This window comes from Artemia franciscana, chromosome 19, assembly GCF_032884065.1.
Source record: "Artemia franciscana chromosome 19, ASM3288406v1, whole genome shotgun sequence".
NCBI classification, from domain to species: domain Eukaryota; kingdom Metazoa; phylum Arthropoda; class Branchiopoda; order Anostraca; family Artemiidae; genus Artemia; species Artemia franciscana.
The window spans coordinates 6,995,258-7,017,855 of record NC_088881.1 but is presented as its reverse complement, the minus strand read 5'-3'; the positions used below and the strand labels follow the sequence as shown (position 1 = coordinate 7,017,855).

General features: G+C 35.2%; 2 protein-coding genes across 4 annotated transcripts in view; both read left to right on the top strand.

The window, feature by feature from the left end:
- Window positions 1–15,953, top strand: part of LOC136039232 (CCR4-NOT transcription complex subunit 1-like) — a 41,498-nt gene extending 25,545 nt beyond the window's left edge. For 2 of the 3 annotated variants that reach the window (XM_065722776.1, XM_065722777.1), the window contains exons 4-7: window positions 244–748; window positions 6,232–6,455; window positions 12,398–12,601; window positions 14,728–15,953. In XM_065722776.1, the coding sequence (XP_065578848.1) occupies window positions 244–748; window positions 6,232–6,455; window positions 12,398–12,601; window positions 14,728–15,825 (2,031 nt within the window). In that variant the 3' untranslated portion in view covers window positions 15,826–15,953. Of the gene's footprint in view, window positions 1–243; window positions 749–6,210; window positions 6,456–12,397; window positions 12,602–14,727 lie in introns of all 3 variants that reach the window. The other variant, XM_065722774.1, reaches the window with a different exon arrangement.
- A 4,760-nt stretch (window positions 15,954–20,713) lies between these two features.
- Window positions 20,714–22,598, top strand: part of LOC136039231 (enoyl-CoA delta isomerase 1, mitochondrial-like) — a 34,066-nt gene continuing 32,181 nt past the window's right edge. Inside the window, exon 1 of the mRNA XM_065722773.1 lies at window positions 20,714–20,858. Coding sequence (XP_065578845.1) covers window positions 20,762–20,858 — 97 coding nt within the window. The 5' untranslated portion in view covers window positions 20,714–20,761. The remainder of the gene's footprint in view (window positions 20,859–22,598) is intronic.

The following is a 22,598-nucleotide window of genomic DNA, read 5'->3' as shown; positions in this document are numbered from 1 at the left end:
AGAAAATTGTCTGACAATATCGAATTACCTACAAAAGGGAAATCTGTAAACTAGGGCTGACACGATACCAGAATTGTTCACCATTCTGATTCTAATCCCGATTCCACTTCGTCGTCTTGATTCCTAGACAATTGCCGATTTCAATACCATATTTATGTATATATTGGGTATATATTGGGGGGGATATATATATGTATAGGCTATATTTATATTATATTTCATTTAATTTTTTTTATTGCTTAGGTGACTCGCTTTTATATTGACCTTCGTGAAGATCTACGGCTCAACCTTGACGTTGTTCACTGTTTGCTCTCTGCCCATCTTATAAGCCTACCCCAATTTGATGTATATTTGGCAACATTGCTTGAAGGATGGATGAATCCAGTTGCATCCCTTCTAACTGGTTGCATTTTTGCAACACAAGTGATCACTTTTTATCTCGTCGAAGGCAATGGTAAAGTGCCTAGCGGTGGAACTCTGCTAAATGAAAATGACTTACCTAATTCAATTGATATGTTGATTCGCGTCGCTACGCAGACCCGACAGCCCAATGAAGCAGTAATTACTTTGGTTGAACATTTGAAATCGATGCAAGATCCGGAAAAAACGGGTGGTGCTCCGGGTTCTTCGACGGCTATGATCCATTCTGGGATTTCTCAGGCAAGAGAATTTGATGATCCACCTGGATTGGACGAAAAAACAGAGCTATTGCTTCATGAATGGATTGTTATGTATCACTCGCCATCTGGTAAGGCCTTTGACCCAAGTTAATCTCTGACAGTGTGTTTATGGTTTTGATATCAGAATTATTGAATCAAAAGTTTCACGTAGTGTGATTATAGAATCGAAATTTTTAAATAATAATATATATACTATTTAGTATTTTATACTATTTAGGTATCATATAAACTGTAAATTGTAAAATCCTAGAATTACTAGAAAATGTAAATTAATGTAAAATTGGTTTTCTACTAGTATTTAATTAAAAATAAAAAGTGTCTAGGCAACTAAAATCAAATCAAAAGTTCCCTGTTGTCTTGCAAATTTTTCAAAGTAAAAAAATAAGGACATCTTTTACCATTTAGGTATCATCTAAACTGTGAACTGTAAAACCTTTGAATTACTACAAAATCCGGATCATTGTAAAATTAGTTTTGTAATAGTCTTTAATTAAAAATAAAAAGTGTCTAGGCAACTAAAATCAAATCAAAAGTTCCCTGTTGTCTTGCAAATTTTTCAAAATAAAAAAATAAGGACATCTTTTACCATTTAGGAATCATCTAAACTGTGAACTGTAAAACCTTTGAATTACTACAAAATCCGGATCATTGTAAAATTAGTTTTGTAATAGTATTTAATTAAAAATAAAAAGTGTCTAGGCAACTAAAATCAAATCAAAAGTTCCCTGTTGTCTTGCAAATTTTTCAAAGTAAAAAAATAAGGACATCTTTTACCATTTAGGAATCATCTAAACTGTGAACTGTAAAACCTTTGAATTACTACAAAATCCGGATTATTGTAAAATTAGTTTTGTACTAGTATTTAATTAAAAATGAAGTGTCTAGGCAACTAAAATCAAATCAAAAGGTCTCTATTGTCTTGCAAATTTTTCAAAATAAAAAAATAAGGACATCTTTTACCATTTAGGAATCATCTAAACTGTGAACTGTAAAACCTTTGAATTACTACAAAATCCGGATTATTGTAAAATTAGTTTTGTACTAGTATTTAATTAAAAATAAAAAGTGTCTAGGCAACTAAAATCAAATCAAAAGATCCCTATTGTCTTGCAAATTTTTCAAAATAAAAAAATAAGGACATCTTTTACCATTTAGGAATCATATAAACTGTGAACTATAAAACCTTTGAATTACTACAAAATCCGGATTATTGTAAAATTAGTTTTGTACTAGTATTTAATTAAAAATAAAAAGTGTCTAGGCAACTAAAATCAAATCAAAAGGTCCCTATTGTCTTGCAAATTTTTCAAAGTAAAAAAATAAGGACATCTTTTACCATTTAGGTATCATCTAAACTGTGAACTGTAAAACCTTTGAATTACTACAAAATCCGGATTATTGTAAAATTAGTTTTGTACTAGTATTTAATTATAAACATTCATTTCCAAATATTTGTAATTCACTTTTGGCATCAAAACACCTGTTTAATGTCACTGTTGCCACGTAATTGCTCAGAAGCTGCGTATCAAGTTTGGGTGTGCTCATACACAACGAAAAACACTCCGAGGGGAATAAATTGCATTGCATCTTATATCCAGTTGAGTAGAAAGCAAAAGTAATTGTAGGGATAAAAGTAAAACATTAAACAGTGTTTTTTTTTATTTAGTAGTAAGTAGCTTTGTGATGTGGGTGTTGCTAGATGGCGTTAAGTGTTTTTTTATTATCCCGAAGATGAGCTAAGTCATTTGTCACCGACTTGGTCCTGAGCTGAATCTGGCTCTTGTCATGACCAAGATAAATCAGACATTTCGTATAGCGCATCTTCATATTATTAATGTAAAGTCTTTTAGTATTAATTCTATATAAATACTATTTAATATAAAATAGTTTTTTTTTTTAAATATCTAGAATAGAATATTCCCACCTGCTGCCAAAAAGCCCTAGGGGGTTTTCTTAGCAGATGCAACAAAAATTTTCTCTTTTTTGTCAAATAAAATCATTTATCATTTTGTGTGTTTTACATTCTTATTCAGATTTTAAATCATTATGGTTTTGTCTGTAAAAAAGTCAGGGAAACATTCTTGCTTTCTTTTCTAGTTGTCCTTAAAACTTTGGTTTTTGGTATTATGCCTAGTTGTGTAATATACATGCCAATTAGTTGTCAATATTTGGTAAAAAAACGTAAAACTTCCTTATAAATTTGAATTCTCATTCAGGATGAAGTTATGCTTTAAAAGTTTTAATTTTAAATTTTCTTCCAACCATAATTCGCCCTGAACTGAGAAAATCTGGTTCATGTATATCTTTTTGTCTGAACTGAGTGATTGTGTCTAACGTTGTTTTTTAACTCAAAGGAAAGCGAAAATAAGTTTTACTTTATAGCTATTCACAGAATCAGATTCTTAAAAGTGTAAAGGTGAAATATTTAAGGTGTGTACCTAAACAGTGTACCATTGGTACATGCAAAAATTTTTGGATCCCCTCAAAAGGTTTTTGAATCTACTCGTCAATTATGGACTTTAGATTATCATTCACATGTTTCTGTCCTCTTCGCTACAACGTTATATTTTCTAATTAAAATGAATTTCGACTAGCCATGATATTCCTCAAGTATCTTTTTTGCAAATGCTTTACCATATTAAAAAAAAGCCAGCTATTCTTGAAAAGCCCGAAAACAAGATGGAAAATTTTATAAGTAACCCCCCCCCCCCACCCAGATGTTGATTTTAAATATGTATGTGGAAGCATATACAAAGTGGAAGAACTAAACTTATATATTTCTCCCTGGACACAGGCATAATTCAATGCAATCTTGTCTCTTCTCCTAATAAGTTTTCCGATTCTGCTCCATGGATAGAAGCGTCATTCAATAAAATACTGTCTCTTTTCCTAATTAGTTCTTCTATTTTTCTATCTTCTTTTTTTTTTCCGATTCCGTTCCCCGGACAGAGGCGTCATTCAATATAATCTTGTCTCTTCTCCTAATAAGTTCTTCTATTTTCCTCCCTTGACAGAGGCATCGTTTAGTGCAACCTTGTCTCCACTCCTAACAAGCTCTTCTGTTATTTCTCCTTGGATAGATGCATCATTTAGTACAATATTGTCTCTTCTCCTAATAAGCTCTTCAATTTATCGCCCTGGACAGAGATATCGTTCACTACAATCTTGTCTATTCTCTTGATAAGTTCTTCTATTTCTCTCCCTGATCATAGGCATCGTTCAGTATTCTCTTTTCTCTTCTCCTAATAAGTTCTTCTCTTCTTCTCCATGGACAGAAGCATCATTCAACACAATCTTGTCTCTTCTCCATATAAGTTCTCCTATTCTTCTCCCTGGACAGAGACATCATTCAATACAATCTTGTCTCTTCTAATAAGTTTTCTATTTTTTCTCCCTGGACAGAAACATTGTTCAGTACGATCTTGTCTCTTAAAATAAATTCTCTATTTTTCTCCTTGGACAGAGGCATCATTCAGTACAGTTTTGTATCTTCTAATAAGCTTTTTTATTCTTCTCCGTGGACAGAAGCATCATTCAATACAATATTGCTTAGTTATGCAGAACTAAAAACTCTTAATAGAAACTAGTCTCTGTTCCCGTCTTTAAGGGGCGTATACTTCAACGTCTAGTCTGACTTCTATATGCTGTGTCGGACTTCATGTCTGAGTCCAGACTGCTTCCATTCGCACGTACAACTCAGTGCTTGGCTGAAGCAAGTCACAGCAAAGCACTCAGTTCTAGATTCTAGAATTTCGTCTCTAGGATTTCAAAATCATCATATGAAGAAGTGGTTCTAGGCGTTTACCCCCCCCCTCCGTAATTTACCCTTTTCCCTGTGGAATACTTCCTCCCCAAAAAAGTACACCCTCGCTGAAAGGAAATATTTCCAGAAATTTACTCCCCACTGAAAATTCCTCCAGACAATCCCCTCCCCTGCAGAAAACCCCCGCGAAACATGCCCGTATGTTCCCTAATAACAAATACTATATGTAAGCAATGAAAAAATTGTAAAACCTAAAAAGGTTCTTAAACTTCTAAAATGAGGTTCTCTGATTGTTTTGTAGTTTGGGAGGGAGGGAGATACTTCAAAGGGTGCATTTTAATGCCAAAATATCCTAGCTCTCATTGAACCATCAGATAAATCCAGAATTAGTTCTAAGAAAGAGACGAGGGGAAGGTGGAGGTAGAAATGGATATATGATCATCGGGGCTATAACTGGGATTTTGTTTTGGGGGTATCGAGATAGGAGGGTCACAAAAGAAACTTAAAAAAAATGTGAAATTACCTACTACTCCCTTACGATATCTGGAAATATTTCTGGTCCACGCTGTTATTTTGAAAGTAAAGAGTAACATTAAACCCCAAAATGAGCAGAATTTATTCCGTATCGGAGGGGCGCTACTCCTTCTTTATCCGCACCTCCCCTTTCATGGTCGCAGAAACTTCGAAGGTACTCACTAGATCAGAAATTATTTCTAAGTCCTTTTTTGTAATTCGAAAGTGATTGAAGATAAACCAGCTGAGGAGGGAGGAAGTATTTTTCAGAGGGGTATTTTTCAAGTGAGGATCTTCCGTGAGGGGTATTTTCCGGTGGGGGGGGGGGTAAACGCTGTCCACCGAAGAAGTTTCTTATGTCAACGTATTTAATATGTGATTAAAGTTTATGATTCCTGCAAAATGTGTGATTTTCTAACTAGCTAACTAACTAACTTAAGATACTTTTTTCACTTTGAAGCGAGAACTCGGCGCACCTCGGTTTGTGGTAGCCTAATTTTTGAATAAACATCTTATCTGATTTACGTCATTAGATTTATTACTTTCAGATCTATTCATTTGCCTAGCCAAAACTAGGGTATAACTTAGACTTTTTTTTTAGAGAATAATCAAAACGTGCTTGAGAAATAGTTAGGTTTTCCTTTTTTCAAACATTTCAACCAATTTTCAACATATTTTTCAATTTAAAAATGCAAAGTAAATTTCCAAAATCTGAGTCGGTAGAAGGATAAAGCTGAATGCTAGTTATCGAATGATAGCAAAATTGTCGCCTTACGTTGAAAAATGAAACCGAAGGACTGTAGAAAGATAACATACCAAAAGCTTGAAGAACTTAAATCTTGAGACTGGCTTTAACGTGTATGTCTGGCCTGACTTCATAGCCTAACCACGTACCAGATATATCTGATATATCTATATCTTACCAGATATATGTGCTTATGCGTGCAAGTCCAGTTAGACCTTCATCTGAATGCACCTTTACAATGATGACTCTCTCACTGTTTAGGTTTTTAACCAAACAAATATAGAACTTCGAAATAGCTAAAGATTTTTAAAATCTTAAGACTGGCTTTCACGTGTATGTCTGGCCTGACTTCATGCCTAACCGCGTACCTTACCAGATAAATGTGCTTACGCGTGCAAGTCCAGTTAGACCTTTTATCTGAATTCACCTAGACAATGATGCCTCTCTCACCGTTTAGGTTTTTAACCAAACAATTATAGAACTTTGAAATAGCTAAAGATTTTTAATAGGATATTTTCCTCTTGTTAAAGGTGGAAGAGATTCTGGCAAAGCATTTGGTGTATTCATCCATCAGATGAACCTACATGGAATTTTGAAGAGTGATGATATTGTAACAAGATTCTTTAGATTGAGCACCCAAATTTGTGTGAATATGTGTTACCGCGTCCTTTCAGAGCCAGCAAGTTCTCCATCCATTGCGCGCACAAAGTGTTTCCACAATTTGGATGCTTTTGCAAGACTTATAGCACTTTTGGTAAGTCATGTCCCCTTCTTTATTAGAAAGTTGAAGCCATGGATTTATTACCCCAATTAGGTTAATAGGGAAGTAGGGCTTAATAATTGGTTTTGTCTCTTTCAAACACCTAAAGAAACCCTTACTATTAACACGAAAAAAAAAAACATAAGTAGCTTACCACGATACAGGCTGTCTTTAAACTTTTAAAATGAATATGTCAACTATTTAGGCCCAAAATCTTCTGCATATCCTGAAAAAAAATAAGGTTAGAAAAATGAATTAAATAAGGCCACAGAACTGAAGAATAGGTTGTACTTTTTCAGCTTAAAAAAAAAGAAAAAAAACAACAAAAAACTTAGTCAAGAAATAAATTATTCAAAGAATTTAAAATAGTTAAGGTCAGTATAAAGGGTCAAAGTCAAAATTTGGTATTATTTTTTTAATTTCATTTCCCTCATAAACAAATAAATTGAGGAGTAGCACATAAGAGGAAAAAAATGAAACCATATCAACATAGAATAGCAAACTCAAAATAAGAAGTGTAACAACGACGTAATAGAGTATGTATCCATATCCATTCTTTCGCATGATGAATTTTTATCCTGGTTTGACGACTAAATTAGTTTAAAAGACACACTTTAGGTGTTTCAGGTGCTATAACTAATGGCCTTTTTCAATCCTGTATGTATTTATATGTCTCTTAAAATTTTAACAAATAAAAAAGAACAGAATCACTAAGAAATTTGGTGAAAATTTACAGTGTCATTAGTTTCAACGCATTTATGACGCATATGACGCACAGTGTCATATTAAAAGTTAACGCATTTAGTATGATGATATCAAAGCAGTTAAAATGCGATTAGTTTTATATATTAATGATTTCAGGTGATAAGACATAAAATTAAAAATTGAATAAACAAGCGTGAATTATAACCAAGTTCAAAATTTTCTATTTTGAAATAGTGCACTCACTGACGCAAAATGATAATATCAAATGATGTATGAAACAAAGAAGAAAAAATAATAAATGTAAAATAAAATGAAATAGGCGAGAAAAACAAGGTTAATGGTCTTAGAATGTATTTCCAATAACATGAGAGTACTATAATACGCATAACTTCAATGTATAAGCTGTTTTAAGAGATAAAATATGAAATTAAAAGTGAATTAACAAACGTAAATTATCACTTCTTCTTCTGCAAAACGCTCGAAGACTCGCATCATTCTGGGTCCTTGTGGCTTTGAAGTTGGTTGATGCTCCTCCATGACATTGATTTTATACTTCTAATGGGAGAAAGAAAACTACTTTGCTCTATCATAAGATCAAAAAAAGGGAAGCATTAGATCTTGCTAACGTTTCCCCCAGGCATGTATCCCTATATCTCTTGCTACAGGACCCTGCGCTTCTTCTGCATGTCGACCCTTCATCTTATCTTTTCAAGAGATCTTTTACAAAATTTTGAGACTTAAGAAGAATTCAATCAGCCCTCGGAAGTCCCCATCTTTTCTTGAGATGGAAGGTCTTCTTAGGGTTTTTTTTAAGCTTAGCGGAATTTGTTGTTGACTTCGGGCATTCAAACAGGAGATGCTGAATAGTATCCACTGTTAATGCGCCTTGGCGGCAGAGAGGGCTTAGGTTTTCGTTCCATAGGAGTTCTTCCCTCCGGAGAATCATTGCTTGGTTCTTAATGTTTAGAAACGCCAAGTCAGCCCTGCGGTCTTTGAATATCAGTTTCAACGGTCTATAGTGAAGTAAATTGCAATTTCTACGTCTCAGAGCATCCGTACGGGTGGTAGATGCATAGTTTTGACAGATTCCAGAAGACCTCTGAATTGCATGACTTACCGTTTTGTCAATCTCCTCGTTAAAACATATTGACTGATGGCTGGGGACGTGTTGGAAAGCTAGTTCGATCCCCTCTTTGCTAAGGGCTATTATCAATTCTCGTAACTGATGCACGTCTCCGTCTGTGGACTTTAGAGCCTTCTATATTGCAATTATATTAGCCGTGAGAATAGAAAAACCATGAGGGAGCAGTTTCGAGATGTGGAGGTTTAGCTGGGGATGACTGGGGCAGCAGCTGCTTTACCTGCTTGCACAGATCCGTCTGTATAAATTTCCTAAAAATTATGGGACTTCTTTGCTCTAATTTTTTAAAATTCCTCTTGAGTTATTTCTTGAGGGATATTTGTTTTCCTTTCACCAATTAGTCAGAAGAATACTTTAACAAGGGGTACCCTCCATGTCGGAGGAAACGGCAGACAATGGAAAGATAATTGGTAATTTTGCCAGGTTGGGCAATTGGAAATAAAGTATCCCATGCCCTAATTCTTCTTCAAGATAGAAAACACATTTTTCCGAATGTTAACCGTTACAGTTGGTGCTGTGAGCCATAGGCCTGAATCCTTTTAAAGTATCTTACTGGTAGCATTTGGCTCCGTTTCCGGCTAGTTAGTAAACTTCATCTCCCTCTGGGTGGTAGTGAAACTCCAAAGAAATTCTAAGAGATATATTTTGGAGTCTCTAGCTTTGCTATGGTGGTTTTACTACAATTGATGTATACTATCTGCCCATAATCAATATCCGACCTAATGAACCTCTCATAAAAATTCAGCAGAAAGAATTTGCCCAGGAGAAAGACGTGAGTTGTCTAAGGATTCATTTTTTTTTTCACCCAAGACCGCTTCACAGCTTTAATCTGAGCATTCCAGGTGAGCCGTTGATCCAAGGTTAATCCTCAAATCATAGAGTTAGCTTCAAAATTAATTTGGGAGCCTTTAATGTAAAGCTCTGGTATTCGGGCTTAAGGTTCATTATGGAAGACTGCTGGTTTCGTTTTAATGGCTGATATTGGAAGGGACATCGCTCGTGAGAAAGTTTCTTGTTAAAGTTTTTTAGATTAGTCTCAAAATCTTTATTTGAGTCTCCACATTCCCAAATAGTGACATCATCAGCAAACTCCCTTTTGAATATTTTTGAACTTTAAAGTTGAAATTTTGATATCATTGGCAGAAAAAGCAGAGGGCTAAGGTGAGATCCATGGGGTAGTCCTACCTCAAGTGTTTAGACCGATGAGACTGTCTGATTTATCCGAGCCCTGAGAGATTGGTCGGTTAGGTAATTCCAATTAAAATGAATTAATGGGTCAGGGAAGTCCATTTTAAAGGACATTACCTGGAAATTGCACATAACCTGTCTTCGGCTACATTTCCGTATACGTCTTCGAAGTCCGCCAACAAGACTAGTAGAAAAGGCTGATCAGATGGCTTCTTCAAGGCAAATGATCGCGTCAAGCTTTCTAAAGCCTGATTGTGATTGCGAGAAGATATGTTTTTTTTTGCAAACCATCCTAGTCTCGTTTGGATCGTATTTTCCATTATTTTCCATTATTTTCCCGTGAACTGAGAGTAGAGGTATAGAGATATTTTCAGCTCATCCTCCTTGCCGGCCATTCTATTAATAAGATTCTGTGCTTGGGCTATGGGGGTATTTGCATCTGATTTTTCAAAAAAGGTGGATCTTGCTTGTCTTTTTATCATTCTATGACTTTCTTGCCTTTTGCCTTTGTTCTTTTTATCTCTATAAAGCCTCCCAGAGCCCCAGTTCTGTTGAAACGGTTCTGCTGAACTTCTGTGATACTATTCCACTATATCTCTGGTTTCCTAAATTAGCATCTTAAGGGTGGTTGTGATGAATTTCTGGGTATTGCTTTCTCTGCTGCATCTAGGATTTTATTAGTCAATGCTTGGGCCCTATCAGAGGGACTACTTAGCCTCTCTAGTTCTGAATAGTCCTCTTTTTCCAGAAATTGTTTGAAGACTGGCCAGTCTGCTTTGTAATGTTGGAATTTATATGTTGCTGGATTGGAGTATCATCTCCAATGGGTGAGAATGGTACTGTGGTCTGCTTGCAATTCTGGGATCAGCTTAATATTTATTTTTGTCAAAAGCTCAGATGGGGCTATTTGAACCTTTTGTTCCATACCTTTTTTCTTTTAGGTTGTGATGTGTTTTTAAACCATATGGTGTAATAACCATTAAATTTTGTTCTAGAATTGCTTTCTCTACGCTTTTCCCCTGCCAAATTCAATCTATTAGTGTCTTCCCATAGATAGCTGCGTGCATTACAATATCCCAGAATTGTGGTTTTATGTCCTGGGCTTCTTCTTTTATCACTTCAAATATAGTATTCCTTCCATTTGGGTTGTAAAATAAAACTACCATAAGCAGTTTTCCATCATGTTGTAGGATTTCAATTGCAATTATATCAACTTCATTAGAATATACCTTTTCAGCCACCATAGAGCTCCGGCAAGGGGGGGAGGGGGGTTGACCGCCCTCCTGAAATGTTTCTCCAACTCGTAAAAACGTGACAAAAATGAATCTAAACACATTTTTGATTCGTTTCTTAAAGTTTTTTGTACCCCCTCCCCCCCAACAAAAAAATCGAGAATGGGCTCCTTTTTCTTATCATAAGCGTTACATCACTTCCCTTTCTTCGGGTAGGTGTATTTTCCCTGTATATCTCAAAAGCTTTTATTTGGATTTTTATCACATTATGAAGACCTGTTTCCTGGAGGCATATTATATCTTTTTCGTTTCTTAAAATAAAAGCTATTATCTCGTCCAGTTTGACTTTGCTAAGAGACACTATATTTTCTATTGCAGGATACTTATTTGAGAGGGGTTCCATTTTAATTGTTTGACATACGGGTTAAGTTTAGTTCCTCATGAGCTGGGGACTTGAAATCCTCTTCACCTGAAGAATTTTTGATGTTCCGTGGTGACTTATTTTGATTTTGTATGTTTATATGGCAATATTAGCCTCAGATTTGTAATCATCAGTTTGTTTGTGGATTCTGTAGGTTTTGAACAGGCGAACACTGGCAGGGTATGAAAATTGGATGAAGAATTTTTTTATGGTGTACACGGTCTTTCCTGTAATCAAAAGAAGCGAACCGGTTCAATAGATCACGGATGTGTGTTTATTTCTTTTTTTTCGTATCGACCTAGTGGGCCTAGAACATCGGGAGAGGGTTCATTCTAACGGGAATTAAAAGTTATAGTGCCTCTGTTAAATGGCCAAAAAGTTGAAGGGCGACTAGACCCCCTCCCAATTTTTTCCTAAAATTGTCCAATCAAAATTTTGATATAGCTATTTTGTTCAGCATAGTTAAAAGGCCCAATAACTATGTCTTTGGAGATAACATAATCCCCTACAGCCCCTGGGGAAGGTTGTTCAAGTTAAAAAATTTCCTCATTGTTTACTTATAGTATTTGTTATTGGGAAGTATGCATAGATTTTTAGGATGGAGAGGGGAGAACGAATTTTCCGCTGGGGGGGTTTTGCACGGTGAGAATTTTCCATGGAGAAGGAAGTTTCCGGGGTGTGAACTTTTTAGGGAAAATTTTATGCTGGGGGTATTTGCTAGAATTCTTCAACGAAATTTCTCTGTAAATCTTGCTTTCTCTTTACCTACTCAATTTTACGGGTGGAGATGTTAAGGTAATGGTCCAGGGTAAATATTCACCAGGATTGAATTGTTCAGATGATATCTCCTTGAGTAGGGGTTTTTTTTCTGTGGAGGTGGAGCCAGATTTCCTGGCGTTATCTAAAAAACGATCAGAAATTTAAAAGAAAACAAGTTTTTTTCAACTGAAAGTAAGAAGCAGTGTCCAAAGACTTTAGTGTGAAGAGTGAGTTGTTTAAGAGGGGGAAACCCCCCTCATATACGTAACAATTTCTGTTCGCTTTCAGTTTTAGTGTTGCTTCTTACTTTCAGTTGTAACAACTTGTTTTTTTATTCAATTTTGAGTCTGGTATTAAAACCGTTATAATTAAATTTTTATGAACACTAATTTTTTTTTCTTTTAATCTGTCCATTTTAATCCACGTGGTAGACTTTTCTTACGTTTTATACCATCTGTATTGACCACTTGTAACTTTAATTGTATTCCAGGTGAAACACTCCGGTGACACAGCCAATACGACAACTAAGGTGAATCTGCTAAATAAAGTTCTTGGTATCATTGCTGGCGTTCTTCTTCTAGATCATGAAAGTAGGGCTGGAGAATTTCAACAGCTTCCATACCACCGTCTTTTTATAATGCTGTTTTTGGAATTGAATGCCCCAGAAGTTGTTCTTGAAAGCATGGGCTTCCAGGTAAGTTGTAACTTTTTTATTTCTTTCTTTATACCTACAGAGGAGAATGACTTTTGCATAACTTGGTAAGTCGTATTGTTACGCAAATAATGCTCATGAATCAACTTAATGCTTAAATTATGCCCTGATAAAAATTTATAAGCACCTCCACTTGTTCAAATGCTCAAGTCCAAATGCTGCTATTGCTATCAGCTCAATGCAACAATTAAGTCACTTGAGGCCAAAACAGCCATGTATGCTCCTTCTCTACCCCATTCTACTGAAAGGTTCACATTTTACCCTATCTGATGAAGGTTTGATTTACTTTAAATCCTCTACTACAACATTTTCTCACTTTGTTTGGGGTCGACATGCTTTTAACTTGGTCCCAGATAGATGGACTAAAGCATAATCTGTGGTAGTCTATCATCCTTCATCCGTAAAACATGGCCTATCATACTTCAACGAGTACATGGCTTATAACCAAGGCTATATCCAGGATTTTTTTTAAAGAAAACTTACAAAACGCATCAAAAATTTATTGATATGCATTTTTGTTACTTTTTTACGACTCAGGCTCGGAAGTATTTACGACTTGGGTCAAACGCGGTGCCCTCCCCCTGCCTGGATACGGCCTTGCTCATACTCCCACCCCTTTTTACGTAAAAGGATTGAGATTCTATGAAGATAGGATCAGAATAAAGAAAATATCAGACTAGGCTTAGAATCTCAATTTCAAGCTATACCCTCTATTAGTTTAGCTTGATCTTTGACCCCAGGTCCATCTCATGAGAATTGTCTCGTTTAACTGTGCAAACTTTATTTTGTTACTTGAGTGTGAAATTTTTGTCATTTTTCTCTAACTTCTTGAGTATGGAGGCCTCCATCTTATGTTCTTGAGTTTGATGGTAAGGAAAAAAAGGGGGGGGGTAATAAGATAGAACCTACGCGATGGATAAATATTGGTTGAATATTCATGTAAAGGAATTATCCTCACTAAGAAAGTTCTACTTAGTAATTCAATATTTCTAAATTTAAACATTTCTGTTCATTTTCTTAAGAACTTATTACACCAAAAAAGTCGGCCAAAAAATTAGCAGCTAGTACTTTTTCCCACCTATGACTCCAGGGTATATTCTTGAGCTTTTTTTTCTTTTTTGAAAATGGTAATTGTTAGGGAATGCTTTTGTTTGGTTTTTTACATTTAGGTTCGCTAAAAACCTTTGTTTAGCTTCCAATGTAGTAAATAGATTAAGGTAATTTTTCCCTATGTTCTGTTAATTTCTGTGTATGTTAGTTTCTTTGTATATCGTATAGAACAATAAACGCAATTTTTTTTTTAATTCTTTTTAATACATATTTGACCTCTTTATGTATTATTGTTTGTTATTTATGCAATGTTTATTTTTTATTATGTTAATTTAAGCACTGTTGGAGAATAATCACGTGTTATTATCTCATTTTGTGCAGCAAAATTTGCCATCTTTTTAGAATAACAAATCTTTTATAGACCAAATTGATTTAAATTATGAATTTTTAATCTTCTTTCCCTTCTGACCCCTTATTTTTTATGCTCTTTTTGTTCTTTTCAAAACGTAGCAGACTCTTCTAACTCGTGAGGGTTCCCATAAGGTCTACAGAATTCGTACAAGGTGGCTCCAGATCTGTGCCGCTTCTAAGGAGCTGCAGGGTCAAAAACCATTGGCAAGGCCCATGGTCAGAGAGAAGTAGAATTTGAAATCCGTGGTGATTCCTGGGATACTAACAAAGGAGCTCCCAGGATTTGAAGAGCCATACTCCGTATCTTATCTGCTGCAGCTGCTTCTTAATAAGAGTAAAAAGGGGGGTTTTCTGCCCTCCATTGTGATTTAGGTTGCGTTACTTTCCACCCTTTCGAATTACCGTGGTTAATATATACACACAGGTTCAGCTCTGTAGGGTTAAAGCAATTGTATTAGAAAGTATTAATTTACATTCGGCACATGAAATTATGAAATTATTTTCGTTATCTAATTTTTCAAAATTGCTTTTCTGAATAGACCAACAGCTTTCATAAATGCAGGAAGAGCTTTCATAGATGCAGGAAACACTCACCCTGGATTTCAATAGTTTTTTCTTATTCATATTAAATCATTTCTTTCTTACAGGTTATGCAAGCTTTCTACAACACACTCCATATTCTTCGACCATGTAAAGCACCTGGATTTGCATTTGCCTGGCTCGAAATCATTGCCCATCGTGTTTTCATCGGAAGATTCTTGGCATTGATCCAACAGCGTGGTTGGACAATGTATGCACAATTGGTTATAGACCTGTTTAGATTCATGGTCCCATTTTTGAGGAATACTGAACTAGGGAAACCGATGTTGACTTTGTACAGAGGAACACTGCGATTATTACTTGTGCTGCTCCATGATTTTCCTGAATTTTTATGTGATTATCATTATGGATTTTGTGATGTGATACCACCCAATTGTATTCAGATGCGTAATTTGATACTGTCTGCTTTCCCAAGAAGTATGCGATTACCTGACCCATTTACCCCCAATCTCAAAGTAGATAGGCTGCCGGAGATTCATCAGGCACCTAGAGTCGTTGCGAATTTCGCTGCAGCCATCCAACCTCTCTCCTTTAAAAACGATTTGGATGCTTATTTGAAAACAAGAGGACCTGTAACATTCTTATCAGAGCTACGTAGCGTACTCCAAGTAAACCCTGATCAAGGATTGCGTTATAACATATCCATGATTAATGCGCTTGTGTTGTACGTGGGCACGCAGGCAATCAGTGCAATTCAGTCAAAGAGTATGACCCCTGCTATGTCAACAATTGGACACTCTGCCCATATGGATATTTTTCAATCTCTTGCTGTAAACTTAGATACTGAAGGACGGTATTTATTCTTAAATGCTATAGCAAATCAGCTCCGATTTCCAAATAGTCATACTTACTACTTTAGCTGTGCACTGCTGTGTCTCTTCTCAGAGGCTAATAGTGAGGCTCTTCAGGAGCAAATTACCCGTGTTCTTTTAGAGCGATTGATCGTTAACCGACCTCATCCGTGGGGTTTGTTGATTACTTTTATTGAATTGATTAAAAACCCAATTTTCAATTTTTGGAAGCATGAATTTGTTCACTGTGCTCCAGAAATTGAGAAACTCTTCGAATCAGTTGCCCGCTCGTGTATGGTTCAAAAACAAGGTCAAGCAAGGGAGGTGGAGGAAGACCCGCGTAGTAATGAGTGATGTTAATTCTATATGTTTGAAGTGTCTTATCACTTTACCTTGACAATGACATTTGAGCTCTTACTTGAAGTATTTAGGTGTGTTTATATATATATAGGTGGTTTTCAATAAAAGTTGATGCATTATAATTTTTGGTTTTCCTTTTTTATTTACATAGTTCCTTCAGACAAGTTTTGGCCGATTTTTCTAGAAAAAAGTACACATGTTCTGGCCGTTTTGGAGGAATAGTATGGTATGGGTTGATTCCCTATTAGCTGCTTGGAATTTTAAGACCTATATTCCCAGTCATTTGAATTACCCTCAGCATTTATAGACTGGCTAAAATATTTCGGGGTACATAATATGGGTCCGTGCAAAGAGAGACCATGTGTACATTCCAGTTGGAAATTGCGATCTAATTTGTATTTACTACAAATTTAATGCGAATGATTTGCACACCTGAAATGGTTTATTAACTAATGCCCTAATACATATTTTAATGATTAGTAGTAGTAGTAGTCATAGTAGCAGTAGTAGTAGAACAATTTTATTGAAAATAATCTTTTTTTATATAATAGCACAACAATAGCAGAGCTTGCGAGGATGTGCTAAAATAAAAAAAAAAGAGTAAGAGTATGGAGCATGAGACCATTTACCGAAACCAACATAAAAGAAAAACAACGAAACACTATAATATAAGACCTCAAAACAGCACATAAAAAAATACAGAAAAATGACCCACTGAAAATATAGTTAATCTGTTTCGAAAGCATACCTACTGAGCAACTTCACACGTAAATCAGATTTAAACTGGTTGAAATTACCATTATCCTTAATAACATTACTAATCTTGTTCCAAAGCTTGGAAGCTCTATAAATAAGAAAAAAAGGACCTACTAGAATCAAGTCGAGGAACCTCAATATTTCCTCGCATCCGAGTATTGTGTTGGTGAACCTCTGACCTCTCACAAAATATACCTGCAAAGCAATCTAGAAGGCTCTCATTATAAAGCTTATATATAAAATCACGCAGTCCGGCTGCAGGCATTATACTTATTTCACTATAGACCCACGTCATGGACTCCCGGTTCCCCACACCACAAAGAACTTGGATAGCATTATTCTGGGTCGCGCGGGTTGGACCAAGTAACGAGCTGAAAGTACCAATCCATATCGATGAACAATACAAAATATAATAATTCATATTATCGAAATATGAGTAATTTTAATGATTTGTTAGCAAAATATAAGCGTTAGGGTTAAGATTAATGTGATTCATTTGACAGAAGCAAGTCGAGGAACCTCAATATTTCCTCGCATCCGAGTATTGTGTTGGTGAACCTCTGACCTCTCACAAAATGTACCTGCAAAAGCAATCTGGAAGGCTCTCATTATGATACTTATATATAAAAATAACGCAATCCGGCTGCAGGCATTATATTTATTTCACTATAGACCCACGTCACGGACTCCCGGTTCCCCACACCACAAAGAACTCGGATAGCGTTATTCTGGATCACACGGGTTGGACGACGTAACGAGCCGAAAATACCAAGCCATATAAATAAACAATACAAAATATAAGGGTGAATAAGGGAAAAATATAATAATTCATATTATTGAAATATGAGTAATTTTAATGATTAGTTAGCAAAATATAAGCGTTAGGGTATATGTTTCTTCTAAAACAAGCGATTTTACGACAATCCTGCACGTGTAACTTGACTAAAAGTACAAGATACTTGGATCATTGGATTCATTAGTCTCAGATCTATCCATACAGGAGCCAGAATAATGCTATTACTACGACTTTTTCCCGGGTAAAATTCTAAACGTGTAAATAACAGGGAGTTGGTACATCCAATATCAGAAGTGTAATACAGCAGATAATTAGACATGAATGTCAGCTATGGGATGATATCAAAGTTGTCTTTTTTTTTTATTTATAAAAGCCGTTGGGGAGCAGAAAAAAAACATACACTCGTTAATTCTCAATAGATTGGCAATTTGCCTCGATTTTTTTCTATTTCGTGATGATTGTGCAGAAGTTAATGCACTAAAGTTCGGAATTAGAACCACCACTGGAATCGTTGTTGTCGAAAACCTCATTCAGTACATTTAAAGCCCCTCCCCCTTGAACAACGAGGACAATCACTTGTATTGGTAGTGCTGATGTGTCCTCGCTTTTTCGTGTTTATTTTTATCCACCTCGAGCGTCATTTTCTCTTTTCTTCACTAGAGCATCGTAGAAAGTTGTTTAAGGGTCAATTTGAAAAGAAATAGGTATGTCTACGTAATTTTTGTCAGAAAACATAATATTGAAAATAAAATACAATTTTTGACAAAAATTCATCTTCGTATAGAAGATAATGTCATATTGGATATGGATTCATATTTGCTGCCATTTGCCTATTTTTACTGCTACTGTTAAAAACTCATTACATTGCCAAGCCTCCTGAGGCCAACATAGCTGCGTGTATTCCATGTAAAGTTAGAAGACATACCACAAGGTCGAATCCATGAGGGAGGATTTGTTAGGGGGTTTGAATCCCCCCCAAAAAAATGTTTATCCGACTCGTAAAAACATAAGCAAGATGAATATAAACTAATTTTTTATGCTTTTTTTGTGTTATCCCCCCCCCCGAAAAATTATTTTTACCCCCCTCCCCCGAAAAAATCCAGGATACAGTCCTGACTTATCACCTTTCTTTTTCTTGTTTCTTCAACCATATACATGATACATATCAAGATATATACCTAAGACGTATGCCTCAAATAGACTTATAAAGTTTGTACCAAAGTAAGAGTTATTATAATTAATTTTATTATGCATTTATACGGTTAAAAGAAATAAGTGAGTGAAACAGTGAAAATTAGTTAGCCTGCAGGCCCAGGAATTATGTATAAAGAACGACCTCTAGCCTATAGTACCAAAAATTTTTTAAAATGTGTAAAAAAAAAAACTGTTAAGCGAGAAGAATCACTATTTGAAGCTGATACAAAATGTTAAATAGTATTTCAATTAACCTTGACGGCAAGATTTGATTGCGGAAACAAATCTATTAGAATTTTAAAAAAATAGCTGGAAAGCCCTTGAAAAGTTATGTGATTGAAATTAAAACTGCACCATTGGAATCAAATAGCTGAAAACTCCACAGTTGTATTACAGTGCCCCATCAATCAGTTGTGTGTATTTTTTAAGAGAATGAACTCAAATCTCTACATGTGCCTTTTCCACCAACATTTTGCCTCTTATTCTCAGGTATTCTCCAGAGTCTAACATTGATTCGCATATTTAATGAAATCTTTGATATTTACTATTTCATGCATTTTCGAGAATAATTCGCCTTAGGTTATTATCAATGAATAAAAAAATAGATGTTTCAGATATCGCATCAAAACAAGGCATGGCAAAAATGATATCTGGGCTCAGTAATTTATAAAGGTTTTAAACCTTATAATGGTTGAAAGATGGTTTTCTAACGTAATAAAAATGATTTAATTGCTGGACCTTTTTTACAGGAATAGTTAGTAAACCTGTCACCCAACGGTGTTGCAATTAAAATTGAACATCGGGTCTCGTATTCTCGCATTGTCAAGCAGAGCATCTGTCAACTGTGCTACTACAAGGTCGTAGACCACTACAAGAAACAAAAAAGTGGAACATAGAACTATAAAGAAAAAGGAGTTTTATGTTAATATCATACGAATTGAAAAGATACTTAATTTGCATTAGCCTAATTCTAATTTAGCGCCCCAAGAGCCTATTTAAGTACCGTCTTGGTTGAGTGGTTGGCGCGCTGGCGTGGGAATCATGTGTCCAAGGGGCACGGGTTCAATCCCAGTTGTGACCAGCTATTTGGTTTGGGACGGGGGTCAGTGGCGTGACTCTGTAAGCTCAGCCAGAGTCGACCCAGCTCAAAATGGGTACCTGGAGAAATCTGGGGAAGGTAAGCAACAAGGGTGTGTGAAAGCACAGGATGGTTGGCCCCCAACCCCCCATTGTAGTTCCTGGCTGAAAGGCCATGAAACGGAGATAAGCACCGCCGGTTTAGACTTTCAGGGTCTAGTGCCGTCTTACTAACTTTTTTACTTACAAGAGCCTATATCTATGTTATTTTTCCCTAGAAAGCTTTATATAAGATAACATATTCTATTTAAAGATCAAACTTTTTGATATGCCAAAAATAACTTAAATTTTTATTATCGAAATTTAACTTGAAATCTTAATAAATATTTTAAGAATGAATCACGAAAATTCATTGATAAAAATTTGAAAGGTTCCAGGCCAAAAATTTTCTAGACGTTCGATATCTAGGCAAAAAAAAGCAAAGACAATTGGATTATTGCTAATTGAGTGTCGAAATTTCTTTGCGTTAAACAAATTTTCGAAACATGGCCCTAAGTTTGTCAGGGGAAAGTGACAAAGTGGCGCTACAGGAATCTCGGCATGTATTACAGAATGAAAACGAAATTGTCCCACACTCCGCATACATTATAAGAAATATCTTTTGGGAGGACACTTTCATTGGGAAATGTCTTTTTTTGCATTTCATTGAAATATGAACAAATATATCCCCCTTGGATATTGAAAAAATATTCCCCGGCCCTCTTCTTAGAGAAGATTGCTTTTAAATAAAACTACCATATAATAGATTCAAATAAGTAGGATATTTTTAACGTCATATTATGCAACAGGTAAACGACTTTTCTTGCTCTTATCCAAAAATAGAAATAGACCAGATATTTGCCCACATGGACATATAATTTTTTAGTGTGCAATGAAAAATTTGGTACCTGAAAACAAAATTTGACTCCTATCTGAAAATTTCTTTGTTTTATTTTATATTTGCCAAGAAGTTCATCAACCCACCATCTATCTATGTTTTGATTTGACAAACTCACCATCTATGTTTTGATTTTTTTTTAAGGCAGCAATAATTTTTAAATTTTAAACATGAGTAGAAAAATTTTGCTCAACAGTTATAAAAGCTCTGCTGCTTTAAGACTCTGTAGCACCCTTTCTCACATATCAACAAATATTGATAGTACAGGTTGTTTACAAGCCTTAATTTTTTCAGCTTGGTTAGTTTTAGGTCAACATTAATTAGGCTACTCCTATTGCTTTTTGGGCACCCTCACCAATGGGTGGAATCCCCTTCCCCTCTGATGGAGAAGTATTCAGTCTAATGTGTATATTAACACTATGTTTTAATTCTAACTGATGCATTATAAATTTTTCTTCAGTAAATGTATATCACTCAAAGTTTATACAAAGTAGGCTATTGTAATTTTTCTCTTGAAGCAGATGAAGGCAGAGATACAGGAAGCACCCACTGTGCCCAAAAAAGATGAAAAGAGAGGAAAGAAAAGGGGAAGGAGAGATAAATTCTGAGAAAGGAAAACATGGATAGCCAAAGAAACAGAGACTGACAAACAGGAGAAAACATGAACTGATCAAGTTGCAGCAATAAAAATGAATTTCACAATTAAAGCAAAACTCAAAATTGAAATCTTCAAGCCTGATGAATTTCATCTTCTAAAATATGTGTAGGTTTAATCCATTAATCAAATCTAGTTCTAACAAAAATGGTCAGTTTTGCATTACATTTTAAATTGTGGAGTATATGGACAACTGGGGATTCATTTTATCACTAATTTTGTATTGTATAAAATTATAACAATTTTGACAGGGTTGAACTTATTCATGAAGAAAAAGGAATCAACTACTGTTATTGTAAGGTAATTTGGTCTCTGATGAGAGACTTGCCTAAAATGCAAGAAATGGGTGTATTTGCTTGATAAATGAGAAGTTCTGATATATTTTTGTTTTATTATAGGCTAACACAAAGCCTGACTGAAATTGTTTTAAGAATTAGCCTAGGACTTTCTTTTTATTCTGAAATCAATTCTATGCATATCCTTTGTTATCATAGTCAGACTAATTATCATGTCACTAATAAAAAATAGGCTACTTCTTTTCTTTTCTCTGGAATTGAGAAAAAAACACTATTCTTTGACTGTCTTGAGACTCTGTCATTTTGAAACTTTCTTCCAGAAAAATATAAGTAGCTTTTTGAAAGCAGGCAAATAAGGTTTTCAAGAATAGGTTTAAAACTCAAACCAGGACCCTTGAAGGGGATCTTAAACCCTCTCTTCCATTCTTCCTTGTCCCTAAGGCTTTAAAGATTCTTTGAAGACTGATCCTAATTTTGAAAAGAGGAAATCAAGTTTGGCTTGTAGCTAGCTTCTTTTACACTGGTGGTCTTGGCAGGGTTTGGCACCAATGGATTTGAGCAAAATCTACCATGAGCTAGAATTCTGTTTCTAAGCACTTATTTTCAAAGTCTACAAGCAGAGAAAAAGTAGAGGCCTAGCAAAGATGTGATTCACCAGCACATTTTTATTCCTGCATAAATCTCAAGTAAAGAGTTTGTTAAAACCAGGCTCCTATAAGAAACAGTAATGTAAGTACAAGCACAGCACAAGCAATAACAAACTCTAGGGCACAAGCAAAGCAATCATGTTATTATAGGCTAACACAAAGCCTGACTATGAAATTGTTTTAAGAATCAGACTAATTGTCATATCACTAATAAAAAATACTTCTTTTCTTTTCTCTGGAATTGAAAAAAAAAAATAACAATTTGATTTGACTATCTTGAGACTCTGTCATTTTGAAACTTCTGGATTTGAGCAAAATCTACTATGAGCTTGAATTCTGTATCTAAGCACTTATTTTCATAGATTCTTTCAAAATCTACAAGCAGAGAAGAGGTAGAGGCCTAGCCTAG